A 20000-nucleotide genomic window follows, 5' to 3' on the forward strand; every position below is an offset into this window, starting at 1 on the left:
ATATATATATATATATGTGTGTGTGTGTGTGTGTGCGTGTGTACACATATACATATGACTCTCTCTCTCTCTCTCTCTCTGTCTCTCTATATATATATATATATATATATATATATATATATATATATATATATATATGGGTTCACTACAAGGGTGGCGAAAGCCAAACACACTCGGGCTAGGCTTGTAAATGCCCCAGGGCAGATAGCCTAGTATAAACCTATGAAAGTTCATATGACCGAAGCCCATTTGACTGAGACCAAATGACCTAAAGTTCATTTGACTGAAAACCCATATGACCGAAAACTCATTTGACTGAAAAACCACACTGGCAGTCTGCAGAGCACTGTAAGGCAAGTAAAAGGTATATGCCCTGCTCCCCACTGTAGTGTGATCCTGGAGTTAGAATATATTGTTGGGGGGGGTGGGGGGGCACAGCCCCCTATATTGGGGGGTGTGGGTGGGTGAAGCCCCCCTTCCTAGTTTGATCAGATATTTTGTGGTTTGAGTTGATATTGTTTAATGAAACAAATTTGTGGGGGGCTGTGCCCCCCACTCCCCCCCTAACAATATATTCTAACTCCAGGGTCGCATTACAATGGGAAACAGGGAATATACCTGCCAGTGCTGTTTTTCAGTCAAATGAGTTTTCGGACATATGGGTTTTCGGTCAAATGAAGTTTCGGTCATTTGGTCTGTGTCAAATGGGCTTTGGTCATATGAACTTTCAGTCATATGTAGTGAGCCCATATTTATATATATATATATATATATATATATATATATATACTGCATGTTGAGATAATGTCTTTAGATATATGTATAAATATGAATATTGATACACATATCGATATAGATGCAGACATAGATACAGTGCCACATATCAATATTCTATACAAACCTTATCCAGTCAGAGTCATGTGAAACCAAAACCTATCCAAGTAGCAAAGCATATAAGGCAGAAATCAACCATGAATGAGAAGTCTGTTATAGGGCACAGATCACACTTATATGCACATCTACAGACAACAAATGTAGCATTGCCATTCAGCATAACACTATAACGTTATAACGAGGAAAGAAATCAGACACCCTGGCAGACACCCACATGTACATGTGGAGAAAAGGCAAACTCTGTACAAAAGGTACCCCTCTCAAGGACAGAATGAGGTGTATAAGTGCTGAGACACTCAACACTGCTAACCACCATGTCATATGCCAGTGTTAGTAAGAAGCAAAAATAAAACTTTACAGGTTGTTACCCACTGACGTCGTTAAAGCAAAAATGAGCTGGAAATCTTAACTATATTACATACATGAAAGTCTAAGATAGTGGCAACTGACTGCCTATGGCAAACATGATCAGATTTGCTTGTCATTTTCTGAATCTGTACTCTCAGTATTGGAAATCTTGATAAATGTTTTGGGTGCTTCTGTTTTACATTTCATCACAGAGCTGTCTCTTTTGCATTCCTGTTCTCATTGTGATCCAATGGCCAAAAACTCCTCTCTGTTTACAAACCTATTATATCCATTGGGCATTGTCTGTACTTGTACAAGGTTGCTAACGCCTGGAACTCCTTACCTGTATTCATACCTTCCCTTCCATCTTTCAAAACCACTCTAAAATACTTCCTATTTAAAATATGTCTCTCTTCTTGCTCAAAACCAGGATCAACTATATCCCTAAATGTGAACAAGTACCTTTTCATTCCTTATACCTCCTTATTCTCCCTTCTTCACTCACTTTCTTACTGCTATCTAATTCTCTTCCCTGGCTTTCTCTCTAAATATACAATAAGCCTGCTTTTCCCTCACTTCATATTGCAATTCCTGTTTCTATTAGACTAACTGTCTACAATTTCTCTAACTATTAAATAACGGTCATATAACTCGTATCGATTCTTAACCAAAGTTTTTATATTATGTCTAATATGTCTAATTTGTTATGATTATTTAAACTGTAAATGTTTTTGTTTTATTTTTGAAGACTGTAAAATTATTGTTCTGAAAATGCTTTATAATAATTTGGAGCTTTTTCTCCCCAGGCCTCCACTGAAAATGAGTTTCTACCCAGTCAGACTGTCCCGGTAATCAAATGTCAGTCAATAAATAAATAAATAAATTGGAAATATGAAACTGTTAAACTGAATCATGTTTGTTCTGTACTGTTTTCCAGATTGCCATTCTACAGCCTTGTTGTTCTGCTTCTTGTATTCTTTTCCTAGACTTGTTTTCATGCTATATGTGGTCTACCAGTTCTGATTTTTTTTTTATTTACTCTGCTTGATCCACCAGTTGGCATTCTTGACAATCTGGATTCCAGTGAGTCTGCTCATTTCACTCCTTGTGCTTTCTTCACAATGTGTTTCTACAGTTTTGCCCAATACACTGTGCACTTATCCCACTGCTTTGATTCATTTTGTGATGGGTATTTTTGCTTTTGAACTATATGTTGTTCTGGTTTCACTCATTAGCAGCATTTGGGATGATTTTATTAGATCTCTACAAACTGCATTTATTTTGGTACAGGTGCACTATTGCAATGATATTTAAGTTTATGTTGGAATGTCAGCTGTGGGTTTGGTACAGTTGGAAGTTTGTAGTCATACATGGCATGGAACACCAGGAACAACAGTAGGCATTCTGAAATAGTAGGAGTCTGTTTAGCCATTATTCCCTATAGTTCTCTTTACAACATAAAACATCGCTGATATGTACTGGAAATCTTGTCAAGAACAGTTTTGACATTTGCCATTTAAATATTTGTACGTTTTGCACTGAAATGGTTGCTTGAATCTATGTATTATTTGCATTCTACTTGTTTTTATTTTGAATTCAGTTTTACATACTGTTATTGCACTGTACTCAGAAAGCAACTGCTTTGAACAACTTGCCTGATTTGTATTTCATACGTCAATGTATGAGATGTTAATGCTTCATTTTAACTCCCTGCAACAGTGCTGAGAAAATTAAGCACTAAAAGTTATAGCCGAGGTTGATGCTGAAGATAAACACATTTTTAAACACACATTCTGAGTTATAATTGCACATTCAAAGCAGTTATCAAACTGTGCTGGTGTAATTACAGACATGGTTATAACTAATTTGCTTTTGCTAATATATAAAAATGATAATACATTTGCAGATTGTTTTGCTATATGGATTAATACTTTGATGGTTGTGGAGGTACACAGTGGACTTTTATACATCAGTTCATAAAACACACAGACACACACAGATAGCTGACCTCATTTATACAAGATATCACAGGACTCACATACTAATTTTCTTGTTTACTTCTGGGAGCTGAAGGATTGGTCATTCATATCACTAAAACTGTGATGATATCCATGAATACTCAGGCATGATTAGGTTAGGTCATGGTGACATATGTGAAGCTACCGGCAGTACGTATTAGTTTTGCTATGGCTGTGAATTTAATTTGCCTTAATCAACCATCATATATAATTATAAAAGGAATGTTACACTGTTGATTACTGGTTAATAGTCCTTCAATAGAGCACAATTATTTTCATTCATTAATATATGCATACATTTTATCTTCAGTTCACAGAGTGTTCCTCATTCTTTCTTTGGACGTCACTGAGCAGCTGCAGACACACACACACACACACACACACACACACACACACACACACACACACACACACACACACACACACACACACACACACACATGTTGACATTCTAACTTACACTGTTGTGCTTTGCTGGTTATTTATCTTGTTGGTGTTTCACGCATAGATTTTTCTACCTTTTTCAAAAGTGCTGGCTTTAAAACATTGGATTAAAAATATGACAAACCATTAAGAAAATGCCTCAAAAGCATGCAGATTTGCTTAGCGTTCCAAGGTATGCTTGGCTGGATAGATTTCAGTGCTGCCGGGGATATGCTAATGCTCTGTTACAGCTTGTTGGGGCAACACTTACAAGCTGAACACCTGTCTGCTGTCATCTTAGAATAGCTTTTAGAAAGCATTTGGAAGGAGTAGGATGTGGCTAGGAGACAGGTGTACTGACTGAAATCCAAAGAGGGAAAGACTAATGCTTAGTAGGTGGCTCCCTTTCCCTCAGGAAACAGAGGGTCACTGGCTGGTATGCCATCCCTGCAGGTATGTATTAGCTATATCATAGAGGAGAATAGACCCCAGTGACCAGTACTTCCTTCTCACATGATTCTGGGGGATTAATAAAGGCAGCATTCCCCAGGGGAATCTAATCCAAGGCCCTAACCTTCTGCAAAGTGGCAGCCATGATTCTTGGCCTCAGGACAGAACACGAGGGAAAATATTGTAAGTCTCACAAATTACAAAGGTAATGTGCTGTTGGTCAGGGGAAATATTGTAGAATAACCAACAAAATAAATAAAAAATAAAGAGTAAAAGTGTATAGCACAGCAACCTTAGTCAGCTGGCATACTGTAGCTAGCAATTTACAGTCACTGATGAATTAAATAAATATTTTTGTATAGTAAGTTTACTACTGAAGTACACAATCATCAGAGTAATCAAAAAATGACTGATGCAACACAACAACAGCATCAGGACAGAGTACCCATGTAGCATTTAAAATACAGTATCAATGTATTGTTTGTGAGAATGGTCTAGTAGTTTATTAACATGATAATTCAAAATCATTCACTGCACTGCAACAATTGTAAATATCTCTCATAATGAGATATTAGCAGCAGCAGCCACAGCCAGCAGAAATGAATCAACTGACAGCAAACATTGCTGTTTAAGTGAGGTATCCTGCCAGGTTTTTTTTTTTTTGTCTCATAGCCAAGTGCAGAAATAATAGCACTTGTCTGAACAAGGTTACTGCAGTTACTTGTCTGAATAAGGTGCAGTGATGTCAGAGAGAGCTTAAGGGTTCAAGGGGATAAGAAAACATACCCACCCACACAGAAAATCACACATGAAAATAAAAAGGTTGATCATTTTGTTTTCAAGCAACTAATTTTTCATCAGAATGCACGCCAGTTAAGTGACATGAAACCTTTTGGTGATGGATTAACATAAGCTCCTTGATAACAGTACCTATGCCATTGACAGAATATATATACTGCTGTATAGTGGCTATTTTGATGTGGTAGAAATGCTGTTTGTTACATTAGAATTACTAAAAATACACCATATATTAGCAGCAGGCATTCCTTTATAAATAAATATGGTAATGCAAGTCGCCCAGGAAAAGTGAATCACCTGAAAAATGCTGTTAGAAGAAGTTCTGGAAGCCTCTTGGGCCTAGACTGGAAATTCAAGGTAGACCACAACCAGATAAAGCCATGGACCTGTGGAATACTAGAGAAGACATTCCTGTGGCTGTCATCAAGAAGTAACTGGAAAACTATATGTGGATGAATTTACAGCAGTTTGGCATGTACTGGTTAATGAGAATTGCTCTGTTCCAGTTAAGAAACTTTTTCTTAAAACAGAAGTGTGAGTTTGTAAGTTCTGAATTCTGAACTGTAAGTTATTTAAAACTCCACTGTATGAAAAATGAAATAATCAGTTTACTTTTTTTTTTTGGGGGGGGGGGGTGAATTTTACAGTGGCACATTGGATAACGTTATTGCCTCACAATAAAAGGTTCTCCAATTGATTCTCGGCTGGAGTGTCTTTTGTGTGGAGTCTGCATGCCCTCCCCATGTTTGTGTGGGTTTCTTGTGGGTGCTCTGGTTTCATCCCAAATTTCAAAGACATGCAGTAAGTGGACTGGACGTGCTAAACTGTCCATAGGTATGAGTGTGTATTTGAGTGTGTGGTATGGAAGAATGGCCATGGCAGGGCTAACCACCATGTGGTATGAACTTTGGCTCTAAAAGATTGTTACTTTTGAAGTGACATCCCAACCCCATGTGCAAAAATGTGAAAAATAGGCTGTGGTTGGATGAATGTAAGGAAGTGAATTTTACTTTTATATTTTCACTGTAAATAAAGTATCGCCAATGTCTAATACTACAACAATGTACAGTAAGAATCGATTTTGAAATTAAGGTGTAAAGCTAAACTCTGCAGTTATATTCACACTGGAAGGGCAGGAAACCTTAACATCATAAAACTTGTATTCCATCACTGAAAAAATACAGAAGCAGTCCCATTCAAACCTTCCAGAGCTTCAGTTGTCATATTAAACTTTAAAACATCTGAACAGTGAATAAACAGGCTAAAGTCATAAATGAGCAAGAAGCTCCTATCCTACGACACACACAGTCTATAAGCAGTTCAATGAATGTTTAAATATTTTTGGCTTTATGAAGAATATGAACACTCTGGAATCTATATCACTTAAGATTTATCTTGGAATGCTGGAAAATTTGTTCTAGTCCATCTCAGCAGAATTGTAACCTTTCTTTTTTCCAAGTTGAGGTGGGCACCAATGGGTGAACTCTCAGGGGGTGCAAGTTAACTTGGCTATAGCTATGAATTTCATTATCTATCTTATTGTTTCTTGGTTTCTTGAGAAAATTATGAAACATCAGAATTATTGAACTCAGTCAGTAAACACATGGCAAATGTTTTTTTTTTCAGCAGGGCAATTCCCCCCATACCCTACACTTAGGGGACTGCATCCCCTACACCCCTAGTTAACTTAAATATATTAATATACTAAATTTGACAAATATTTGCCTTTTGCTTAATAAACCAAGATGAAGGTATTATAGGTAATGGTAAGACTGAATAAGTAACACAGTAGACTCCACAAAATCAGCATAATGTGATCATTACTGAGCAGTCCACTAAGTAGGTAGGCAGCAGAGCCCTGTAACAGCTGTAGCCAGTCGCACTCAGCAACTAGTAACCCCAGATAAATGGCATCACAGTAGTACAGAGGTATGGGGAGACCAAATCATAGATACTCCTCAGATGATAACATGACCATCTGAAAGTGGTAGAAAATCCATCCTTAAGGGTAAGCTTCCCCACATTAGAAAAAAACATCAGCTTATTGCCACTCTTTTTAATACAGATTGACAAAACAAGGGCTGAAGAGTTACAGACAGTGGCATGGATAGTCACTGAAGTCATCTTACTGGTACTGAGCTTAAGACATTTATCAGTTATCCAGCTACGGATGCATTACAAGTCCAAGGGAAGATTATTGAGAGACACCATTGAGTCTTGATGGAAGGAGAGTTACACCTGTCTATCATCAGCATAATAATGAAAATGTAATCTCTACTTTAAATAACATCCCCTGCAGGAAACAAATGCACAGTAAACAACAATGGGTCTAAAACAGTGGTACTCCACATGTTAGGGAGCAGAGAGAGCAGAAATTACATCCTGACACAATTCACTGAGTACAACCAGTGATATAACACTGTCTTTTCCACTTGGAATATAAAGCTTTTGGTCTTTTTTTGAAATGAAACTGTTTGCCACAATGAAATGATAAGGGAGAAAAGAATGGAAAACTTAGAACATGAGAGAAAAAGAGGTCGTAGTCAAGCTTTGAATATTGATTGAAATAATAAATATACATAGGTAAAATTCCCAAAATAATATCAATGCAGAACTTCTTTTCCCATTTTTGCACATGGAGTTGGTGTCACATCAACATTGACAAACATCTAGAGCAAATGTTCACACCAACAATATCAGTCTCAAAATAAAATGCTAACCATACTTAAAATTCTTAATACATTATAACAGACTGAAGACAGTATCATATTTTGCACTTTAAATAAATAACATAAAATTAAAGCATTCATAGTAAATTAATTACAGCTAATTTATGAATTTCATCTAACATCTGTGTTGTCTACATAATTTCCCAGATAACAGTTTAAATTAGCTGACCCCTACCTAATTTCAGTTTAACCCTTTGTGGATTGGCTTTTATGGATTAGAACCATATTTTTGGTTGCATGAGCTGAACAGATGAATCAATGACCAAAAGTCACCGAAAAGCAGCTATGGTCTCCATATATTTTTTAATGACTTACTGTGAATTTACACTTGCACAAAGGTGACATGACAGACAATTGTAAGAATCCTAAGGTTAAGGTGACATGACAAACAATTGTAAGAATCCTAAGGATTTTAATGTGGTATAGATAAAAGATATTTTTCAGAGAAACTGTGTGAAAGAACATGTGAAAACAGTATAAAATAGATGGGGGACATGTCAAAATAATTTAAAATTATACATTTTGATCTGTATGTAGGAAAGCATATAGATTAACGTGACAATCTTTCTTAGTTGCTCTCAAAACAACAGAATACAGAAACGCATGGAACAGATGTTTGTTTGTTTGTGTCTTTTGGCTTTTTAGGGGTCGCCACAGCGGAGCTCCGGTCCGGTAATGATTGGCAGTACATTTTTATGTACTGGCTTGGCGGTAAAGGATTTAAATTTAGAAATAACAGATTAGAAAAGGCTAGTGAAAAGATAAAATTAATTTGAAAAGTGAATAAAACTGCACTTATTTTATCACTGTATACTATTCCCATATCATTCTTCTTAATAAAATAATAATGAAAAAGCAAAACAGAAAATATTCTGTTTGACTGTGAGACCAATAACAATCTGCCTGTTCATGTGCATGTGTGATCTAGTTCTGTTTCTGCCTATCATAGACTTCAGTTAATTCACTGATGTGCTGAAGTGAGTTGTCCTTTTACCACATCTACATTAATATTTTCCACTGCAAAAATGTTGGCTAATTTAGCGCAGCTTTTATTATTATATACAACATGTTCTGGCTATTAAATACACTAGTTGGTGGTATGAGAACTCACAGGCATTATCTACTGTAGCCTGAGCACTTCTTAACATGCTCACGTTCACTCATGAATGGTCAGGGAACTATGTCTTAGGCTTATGTAAACTCAGAATCTGCAGATAATAATAATGCTTATTTTGCTTATTTTTTTTTTTTGCAAGCCCAGCTTACTGCTCTCAAGCAATACCCTCACCCACAAGTGCCTTTCCTCTAGTCACTGTTCTAGAGGACCGATCTGGGAGAAGGCAGAGCATACGCTGTCACTGTGGTGAAGAGGAATATATTTATACTGTACTACCAGTTTATTCCCACTTACCAAATGTACAGAAGTGCAATAACCCGACTATTTACGCTCACAAATGCTCCTATATGCATACTATAATAGCAAGCAGCTTCCACCAGACTCACTGCAACTACACAGTGGCCATCTATCCATCCACCTATCCACAACCACTTTTTCACATTTTTGCACATGGGGTGAGGATGTCACTTCAACAGTGACAATCATCTAGAGCCAAAGTTTATACTGCCAGGTGGCCAGCCTTGCCTCACCATGACTATGACAACTCATTGCTTCCTTCTTATATGTTCGCTGACACTTGGGCCACTAATCAAAACTGAGACACTGTCGACTTGTAGGGATTGTATAGCACTATGTAATGAGACTGGAACAGGATCCCGGGTTCATATTATATGATCAAATGCTAGAAATAGCGAACGATCTATTATTGAACCCAAATGCACAAAACCTCAAAATGTCGAAGGAACAGATCAGCGAACTCTTTCCTGTTGATCCAGAAAAAAAATGTACAGGCAACATAAAGTGGGGGGCTTCGCCCCCACACACCCTGATGTGGGAGGCTGTGCCTTCCATACACCCTCACCTTAAGTATACCAACTCCGAGATCGCACCACATTCAAGAAAACAGCAAAGTCCGGAGAACAGCCCAGCAAATTTTTTCCCTGGGAAAAAAATTTGCTGATCCATTCCTTCGATATTCTGTGGTTTCGTGCATTTGGGTTTGACAAATGGACGTTCGCTGTTTCTAGCATTCGATCATGTAATAGGAACCCCACGATCCCCACCTTTAAAGTGTGTTGTTTAATTAAAAATCAATCTGCTGTTATAGCTTCTTCCTCTTAAAGATATAGCAGGAGTAAAGTTATCAAGTACAAAATATATTGTGTGTGAAACATTACGTGTGAATGATGAATTGTTTTTAGGCCTTCAGACCACAGCCCTTCTTGTTTAACCTTTGATACCAGTCAAACGTCTCATATGTCAACACTATGTTCATATACTTTTTGATACGAAAGTTCCCATAGCTTAACTGTCAAGTCTTATTTCTGGTTCTGCCACACCAGTGATCACCCACTCATCTGATCTTCCCACTCTCTTAATGTTCTCTCACCTGCCTAGTGAGAATGGTCAGCTATTTAGGAGGTGACCATCAGTTGATGACTGCAAATCTTTCTTTACTTGCTCATGTTCCCACAATTGCTGTACAATACAATGTCATTGTTCCTGCTCTGATTCCCCTACAGCAAACTGCTTCATTTCTTTTCTGATGTCACAAATAGCTAAATTCTCAGCCCATCCTTAAGGATAAAGTGAGCTGGAAAACCCTGCACCCAGCCTCACAGTACAGAGAGCTGCCCCTAACATGCTAAATTCCTGCCTTCACCATCTAACCCTACAGCAGACCTAGGCTTGTTTATAGATCCAGGCTGATATTAACAAAGAGAGATACCTTGCATCTTTGCTGTTACTTTTGTTGTCAGTTAGGAAAAGCGATTGAAATCAAACCATATTTGTCATGAATTATACATTACACACTGTTGAGTCATTATCAATCAACCTCCAGATTATGACATCATAGTAGAATTTATAATAAAAGATGTAGACTTGTGGATGCAGTAGGTGTGGCAGAAATACTATTTCCCTTCAGGTATGCTGTTTACAAAAAGAAAGTGACCAGAAGCTATAGCAAAATATGAACAGTAAAATGCAATTTGCTGGAACACTGCTGGCTTGGTAGATTTCTTTGATTGCATCAAGTACTTTTAGACTTATCCTGACGGGTAAGACTAATGTTACCCAATGCCCACAAATGCCTTACTCTGTAGCCTTACAAATATCAGGGCAAAATAGTTTGGATAGATTTTGTAAAAAGAAAAAAAAATAATATGGGCAGCAACTTTGACATCATAGCAAACACATTGTAGGTTAAGGATGTATATTTTAAGGTAAGCATGATGCAGATTTATTTTACAAAAAATCATTTTGACTCTGAACAGTTTTTCCAAAGTTGTATCTGGCACATATTTACTCATATTTTGCTGGTTGTTTACTTCAAGCAACACTTCACACATGTATTATGTTTTCTTTCATTAATATCTTTAAAGTTTATTCTTGCAGAAATTACTTTAAGTTGAAATCAAGAAAAGTAATGATTCAGGAAGTATCAAACTTATATGGATAGGAAATAAAAGGTTCAAAGCAATCTGACCATCAAGCAAAACAAAACCAACACATAAGCAAAATAAAGGAAATAGGGAATACAGTTCTTGAAGATTAGCTACTGCCCTAAATGTAATTCAAACAAAGAAAAAGAAAATTAATTTACAAACCTATTAGATTTGCTACGTAAGCTTCCCACAGCTGACTTCATTGAGTTTCTGCCGCCAGTATCCCTGCAAGTAAATACAAAAATTAATGAATTATTTATGAATGCATAACAATTTGGTTAGCAGCTATCTTTAATATTTTCTGGTCTGGAGGTCTCTGAAAATATTAAAACTAAACTAATTAAGCAAATCTTGTGCATCATAATAGCTATGCAATATTTAAAGTACATTCATGGAGAAAAACATAGTATTTTTCATTTCTTGCAACCAATTTAAATATACATTCTGTTACTAAACCACAGGATACAGTGCGTGCACATGGTTTAATCAAGCATACCAAACATATAAAAATAATCTCATGCCACTTTCATGTAAAATAGTTTAGCACCCTGTCCACAGAATTGTAAAACTATAACTCAAGGCTATTTCATGGAGTTCCCCTTCCACTAGCGTTCATATCTAAATGCAGCAAACCTTCAAGTGCAGATTATGTACCACTCCCTGTTCCCAGTATTAAAATGGCTGTGACCAGAGGTGAATGTGATACATGTACTAGTGCAAATCTATCTGCAATATAGCCACAGGTTTAGCCTTTGCCTATAAATTCTGAAAAACATCAAAGCACATAAATAATTCCTTTCAATGTCCTCTGCTGAATTATCTATTTATCTATCTATCTATATGTATACACAGGCACACACACACAAAGATATATTTACTAATCCCTATGATATGATCAAAGTTTCAAAACTTCAAAATTCATATGATTGAGACCATATGATTGAAGTTTTGAAACATTGTACGTTTTGACTGAAGAACGCGGTATACAGCTGATCAGAAAATTTACCCTTTTCCTCACTGTAGTGCAATCTTGTATTTAATTTGGGGGAGTGTAGGGGTTGCAGGGGGCAAAATTTAAAAAAACAGTTTTTGTTTTTAATTTTTTTATTTTTTGTTCAGTGTACTTCCTTTAGCTGACTGATCAACATCTATTTTGTTGACACACTTTGAAGACGAGATAGAAGTTTTGTTTTGCATGTTCCAAGGTTATGAGCTGGGTTATGTCAACTAAAACAGTGCTGTGGAGGATTCACTGTGGTCATTACTGTGTGAATGTGGAGCTGGTACATATAAGCTAGGGGGTGTGGGAGGGATGTTATTTTTATTTTATGATTTTCTACAAAAAAGTTTGAAGAATGGAGTCACTAAACAACTTTTATTACACTTATACACTTTTAATTCTTTAGAAAATGCATACTCATAAATATTCACTTACACTAACAGCAGCTTTTTCAATAAATAATAAATGCATATAAAAGTATCCATACTGGGATCTTTGTCCAGTGTGACTCTATCCCTGATTCTTAACTAAACAGGTTGAGAGAAATTTTTCCCATAATTTTTTCTGTAAAAGTAGGGTGAGATATAGAAGAGCTAGCTACCCACCTGCATTTGCTCATACCCATATGTGTGTATGAGTATACAGACTGTGATTACAAGGCCATTTGTAAAATACACAGTTGAAATGTTGCTTATGGTAATATAACATCTGCCACTTTAGTGTAACTTTGTGGAATGGCTGCAGACACCACTGGCTAAGTCTGTATGTATGAAGAAGAAACTATAGCTGGAATAAAAACTCAGAACTTAAGCTACATTAACTAATGGAATTAATGGCTAACATCCTTCTTTGGCTAATGTCCTAGTACTTTGTAATCTAAAAAGTTTTAACACATTATATAGCAATGACTCAGACATTAGTTTGATTTTTAGTGCTGCTTATGACATGAATAGTGCACTAGCTGTTGTCTCTTACAGTCAAACACAGAGATCCTCACTACCCCTCTTGCATGGTGTACTTCCTCATTTGGATCAAGCACATCACCTCAAGACAAACCCATTGAAAGTTGGGAGACATCTAAGAGTACCTGCAGACTGCTCTGTCAAAGATACTGGGTGAGTAAATTGGTGTAACTAAGGAAATTATTTTTTGAGTTGTGATACAGAATTGGAATTGCCAAGACATAGTAAGGCCTTACTTAATTATAACAAAGCAACAAAGTGTCACACCGCAAAGAGCGAACGTAAAACTGCCTAATATGAAGTAAGCACAAGTAATATGAAATCCAAAGGTAGTCCACGAACCAGGCAAATAGTACAAGAGTCCAACCATATAAAAATCAAAATGGTCCACGAACCAGGCAAATAGTACAAGAGTCCAACCATATAAAAATCAAAATGGTCCACGAACCAGGCAAATAGTACAAGAGTCCAACCATATAAAAATCAAAATGGTCCACGAACCAGGCAAATAGTACAAGAGTCCAACCATATAAAAATCAAAATGGTCCACGAACCAGGCAAATAGTACAAGAGTCCAACCATATAAAAATCAAAATGGTCCACGAACCAGGCAAATAGTACAAGAGTCCAACCATATAAAAATCAAAATGGTCCACGAACCAGGCAAATAGTACAAGAGTCCAACCATATAAAAATCAAAATGGTCCACGAACCAGGCAAATAGTACAAGAGTCCAACCATATAAAAATCAAAATAATATAAATCATTTTGATTTTTATATGGCTGGACTCTTGTACTATTTGCCTGGTTCGTGGACTGCCTTTGGATTTCATATCCCTTACTTAATTATGGTGGCTGCCAAAAAAAGCAGTTACTAGAAAACAAAAATAAAAGTCTACTCTAAGCAGACTGTACTAGAAGTAGTAAATATATTAACGGAGATAAAACAACTGGAATTGCATCTACAGAAATGGGTAGGAGCGAATTACACAGAAAAACATGGGAATCATGGGAACAATACATGCAGAGGAGGAATGAGGTTTAAAAGAAGGCAGGATTTGAACGAGCTATGTAATGTTTGACTGACGATGACTGACTAGATTATGAGTGATATATAATGTTTGCAACTAAAATTATGTAAATATGGTTTGTTTTTATTTATATAACTATATGATTGCCTATGTCATAAGTGATAATTTAATAAACATGTTTCTTGGTTAAAAAAGACAAACCCATTGAAAGCAACATAGTCAAATTCAAACATTCAAAAATCTAGGGTTTCTCAATACCTTTTTTACTGCATTCAGATCAATCCAAAATGCACAGATATGAAACTATATAAATTACCATATTTCTTTCAGGAAGCAACCCTGCTCCCCCTTAAATTCATATACCAGACACAAAACTCAACATTCCCTCCAACCCTGAAACTAGAAGCTGAAACCTAACTACAACTGTAACCTTAAACCAGTGCTGAGACTCAAACCCTTAATGTTAGCACCCAATGCAAAATCCTGACTGAAACCTAATATGACATATATTAACAGATCATACAGCATCTGTTTTGTTCAGTCTAACTTCAGCACATTTGAAGACAGTTCTTCTTGGACCTCTCCTTGCTTGAATAAAATGGAGTCATTAATGCCCCAGTGACTGCTGGCACTGTCAGCCTTCCAATCCATATTTCTTTCAGTTCAGCATCACCACACCACTCTTGTCCTAAATGACAAAAAAATCGTACAGCTTACTTTTAGAAGATTCCCATCCAGAATCAAACATTTGTGGCCTAGAATTAGAACGTTTCATGTTGCTGAGTTCCACACTTTCTCAGATGACAAGAAAATAAAAGGTGTTCACTGCATCTACAAGGCCTGCATTAGATCCTTATTCAGCATGTTCTTAGATCTTTAATAAGCTGACCAAACTGTTTTCTTCCCAATATTAGTCACTGTCAGATTTACTGATGCTTTTCTCTCTTTTCTCTCCCCTTAATGTTAGTTTTTCAGCCACATAAGCTATTGTTAGGCTACTGAGAGGTTTATTTTATTTTATATTCCTTTGTTAACCAAGTTAGAATGCTGATCCAGTGGTACATTTTCAGGTTCAGGTAAGTGTAATAAAATAAAGAAAAAATACTATATGTTTAACATGAAAGAGTACAAAAAAATGACAATACACAGAACAGCAAAAATGCAGTACACATACCTTGCAGATCAGAAAAGCTTAGCATGATGTGAAAGTTGAATCTTCAAGATTTCTGAATTCTGCTAAGCAGTATCAGTTCAGAGACCACTCTGCCGTTCAGGTGCTCCCCTTACAGGGGGCCTCAGCATGGAAAACATTCTCACAGCTGACACAAGATGCTAATGTGACAGTCCAGGGGATTGTCAATTAGCCATGTAACTCTTCCAGAAATGCCTACAGCTCCTGATTTGCTCAGCTGAGCAAAATTTTACTCTGTGAGGAAAAAGTGACTGACATACAAATATGGTGGGTACCCGTTTATTCCTATGGGAGTACTCACTCTGCTTTTAAATTAAACAAAGACATGGGGGCGGGGTAAAGTATGTGTCTGTCTGTCTGTAGGGAAATGAATGAGGATGCATGAATGCATGTGTGTGTGTGTGTGTGTGTGTGTGTGTGTGTGTGTGTGTGTGTGTGTGTGTGTGTGTGTGTGTGTGTGTGTGTGTCTGTTCATGTGTGCGAAAAATTGTGTTTCTGCCTAGGTGGTCACATTACAGAGGGTAAGTAGGGACTCGAGAGTCAGGATGTGTGTGCATGTGTTGAATTGTGCATGACAGTGCATGTCTGAGTGTTTCCATGAGTGTGATTAAGTAGGTGAGGGGAATCTTTGTCTTGATGAGTGACTGTGGGTGTGTATACAGGAAAGTCTAGGAGCATGAATAATGGTTAAAGTGTTTACCTTACAGACACAAGGTGCAGGGTTTGATTCTAATATGAGGTAATTGGCTAGGCTTAAAATGGCCTGCATGAGCAGTTAGCCTAGTATGAACCTAATAACCTATATCTGTGTGTGTGTGTGTGTGTGTGTGTGTGTGTGTGTGTGTGTGTGTGTGTGTGTGTGTGTGTGTGTGTGTGTGTGTGTCTCTATGTGGGCATGAATGCATAGGGGGTGCCTTGAACACTAGCAATGTCAGGTCTGTCAGTACAAGTGTTCCATTCACAGACATGGTAATGAGCTCACCTCTTAACTTTTTATTGCATAAACTCTGGGCAAATCCTAAAATAATTGGGGGACAGAGACCCCAAAAAAGGGACAGATTTTAAATATTACTCAAACTCAGAGAGTTGTTAGAATAACAGTATTTGTGTTTACATGCAATTTCTGAAGGATGTGAAGTCTAAAACTCAAATGTATGTCATTATTTAAAGACCTCAATCCTCAGCAATTCACAGAAACTCACAAATTTTATGAGGAACAGACCAAAACTATGAGGCAAAAATCTGGACATTTGAGATGCACAGTAATGAGCTGATAATGAAATCTTTCCCACTGAGGCCTACTTTTTTCTGAATTACATTTTCTTGCCATAACCCTAATTGAGCAACCCACTTTGGGAAATTAGTGTAAGCAGTGAGCACTTTACTGATTCCCACTTATAGTTTGGTTGAATATTTGAAATTATTCAGTGATAAGCATGAATTACATAAAGTATATAGGCAATTAAAAACAGAAATGGCATATATACAAGATTTATATTATGTATACTTAAATGTAGGCATAAGGGAGATAATAAGGCAAGAAGGTAGAGATTGTTTAAAGAGAAAAGTCAGGGTGAAGGGTTATGCAGAAGAAAAGTCTGTGCTGCCAGCACAGTTGATCCATGAATACCTAAACTGCTAAAACAAGGGACTATTTCTTCTTCAGTTTAGCAACACCCCTAACCCACATCCTAAATCTATTCTTAAGCACAGACACATTCCCAACAGTAGTATAAAAAATTATTAAATATGACATGTAATGGCTAAATAATGTCCATACTGCATCTCTCTTAATCCCCACTTGAGTATTATAAATAAAATCACAAAACTGGGCAGAAATCCCTACATCATCTGATGGATAGCCATTTGGTTCATGGAACGGACACATGGTTAAAGCAGATGAATCCAGATCCAGCAAGAGGCCAGCTACTAGTGGTGTGCCACAGGATTCAGTGCGTGGGACCATTCCTGTTCAGAATATACTTCTCTGAAGTCAAGACTAATGTGGAAGGCCTCTAGATGGCAAAGTATGTCGACAACTGCAAGCTGGGGGAAATCACTGATTCCCACAGAGATGGATATATCCTTCAGGAGGGTCAAGTTTAGACAAATGATTGGTGCCAGAACCATGGCCTAAAACTAAATGCAGAAAAATGCATTATCATACCATTTGGGAAGTCAAACATGCTTGTAAATTATAACATCAATAGCACACCCCTAACAGTAGAGTAAGAGGTAAGAGATCTAAGTACACAGATAGATAGTAGCCTGAACTTTGACTGCCATGTGTCCACAGTGGTGAGGAAGTCCTTCTATTTGACACAACGTATAAGTAAAGGTATGGCATTCAGATACAAGGAAATTATAGTCCTGCTGTACTCAGCCAACATTAGACTAATAACTGAGTAAAATGTGCCATTTGGTATGTACTTGACTAGGCACATACTAAAGCTGGAGCGATTTCAGAGGTCCCTCACAAAGTAAATACAGGTGTAAACAACAATCCAAACCTGATGGAGCTGCTATACACCAACAAGTCAAACAGTATGAAGGTCACCTGATCTAGGGATCTACACTTTGGCAGTGACTCAAACAAACCATGTTGGAGAGACAGATATGTGTCTCAGAGACTACCCCTTCTTTGAAACAGGTTTCCTATTCACATTAAGCAGAGCCCTTCCATGGCCCTTTTCAAATGCAGTTTGGATCAGTAGATGGGGAATCACAGATTCACACCTAGGGTAGTGCCTATGTCTCTTATGCACTGGAGCAGTCTGTAAGATACTCAATGCATAGGCACAAATCCATGCCATCCTCTTCCCCTTAGAAGCCAGACATATACTGGGTAAAATCAGGTTATACTTGCTAGGCAAGTAAGGGCTCTTAAGCTGTTAACATAGTAATCTCCTATCAAACCATGAAAGCTGTAGAAAGCTAAAGGATAGACTCTCTCATAAAATATACCATGCAGAACTTTTTTATCATAAAAACTGTACTAAAATATTTTACCATGTCTAAAAATCTGCCATGGAAAACAAATGTCTAATGGTGCCCTATTTTTTAAAACACATAAAGGTGTTCAGTTTAGGAAACCATGCACATCTATTGGACAAACTATAAGGTATTAGTACTATAAACAAGCTCTCACTGTGCTCTACACCTAGCTGCAATATGGGCTCACTCTAATCACACCCTGCAAAGGTTTCGTTTAACACTGCAACTACTGTGAGTGCACCCAGAGCAGTGTACTCATACTTTCTCTCTATATAAATGAACTTTTAGACACTTTCTGATATTTGTACATGGCACATTTATTTCTAAACCACATAACTTCCATGGCATCATTTACTATTTTCACATAAAAATTAACTAATGTTCAATAAACCTCTCTTTAACATTTCCAGAAGACAAGAACTATGTTTGGATTATAAGATAGATAATTTAGATCCAGGGCCATTGATCAACATTCATCTTGTTGACCATGGAGCTGTCTGAAATGCCTGCATCAATAATGCTGCAACATCTGATCTGGGTAATTAGAAAACCTAGAGATGGTTAACAACGTCCACCAAACCAGAAGTACATTTTTGGGGTTACAGCCACACAGGCTATTGAAAATTGGAAGTGTGCTTTCCAGTTTTGGTTAGCATTTGGCTAACGAAGTTCGCAGATGACTGCAAAACTAGGAGCCATAATCAAAACTCCTAACAATGTGGACATTCTACAAAAGGACCTCACTGAGACAGATGCCTGGTGTCAAAGCCATGCCCTCAAGCTCAATGCCAAAAAGTGCATTGTCAACCCCTTTGGTAAAAACTCTGTACCCATGAGCTACCACGTAGGTCATAGTCTACTTAACACAGAAAGTGTGATAAGAGACCATGGGACACAGGTGGACAGTAGTCTCTCCTCTGATAATCACATCACCACAGTAGTCAGGAAATCCTTCTACGTGGCACACCTCATCACAAAAGGTTTCTCACCCAGGTAAAAAGAGGTCATTGTTCCCCTCTACTCGTTACTCACTAGACCCATTATAGAGTACAACGCCCCTTTTAGTATGTACCTCACAAGACATCTACAACAACTGGAAAGACTGCAGAAATACCTCACAAAGAGAATTACCAGCCTCAAACAGATGTCCTATGCAGACTGTCTCAAAAAACTCCAGCTTTACTCCGTTGCATATCGCCTACTCAGAGGTGATCTCTGCCTAACATACAAAGCTATGTCAAACCCAGAGCTGTTGGACATGCTCCACTTAAAGAAATCCCAATCCCTCCAAGCTACACATGCTCTAGGGACCTAAATCTTGTCATCACGATAAACAGAACATGCTGGAGGGATAGACTCCTGTCCCAGAGACTTTCCATACTCTGGAACAAACTACCTAACTGTATCAAACAAAACTCCTCATTAGCACTCTTCAAGAAAAATCTTGATGATTGGATGGGAAATAGGAAATTCACCCTGGGGATCACGTCTGTGGCTCTGCTCAGCAGGGGCTCAGGAAAATAATTTTCTTGGGTGACAAAGGCCAGGGTAACTTTTTGGCTAGGCTTATATAGGCCCTAGGGCCAATAGCCTAGTA

The 20000-nt window shown here is 37.4% G+C and overlaps 1 protein-coding gene across 1 annotated transcript in view; it reads right to left on the bottom strand.

Annotated features, from left to right (window-relative positions):
- The window catches only part of ST8SIA2 (ST8 alpha-N-acetyl-neuraminide alpha-2,8-sialyltransferase 2), a 1698605-nt gene that overhangs the window by 969724 nt on the left and 708881 nt on the right, over positions 1 to 20000 (bottom strand). Inside the window, exon 2 of the mRNA XM_044078364.1 lies at positions 11387 to 11449. Coding sequence (XP_043934299.1) covers positions 11387 to 11449 — 63 coding nt within the window. The remainder of the gene's footprint in view (positions 1 to 11386; positions 11450 to 20000) is intronic.

Source organism: Protopterus annectens, chromosome 7.part0 (assembly GCF_019279795.1).
Source record: "Protopterus annectens isolate FY-2018-M chromosome 7.part0, PAN1.0, whole genome shotgun sequence".
Taxonomy (NCBI): Eukaryota; Metazoa; Chordata; order Ceratodontiformes; family Protopteridae; genus Protopterus; species Protopterus annectens.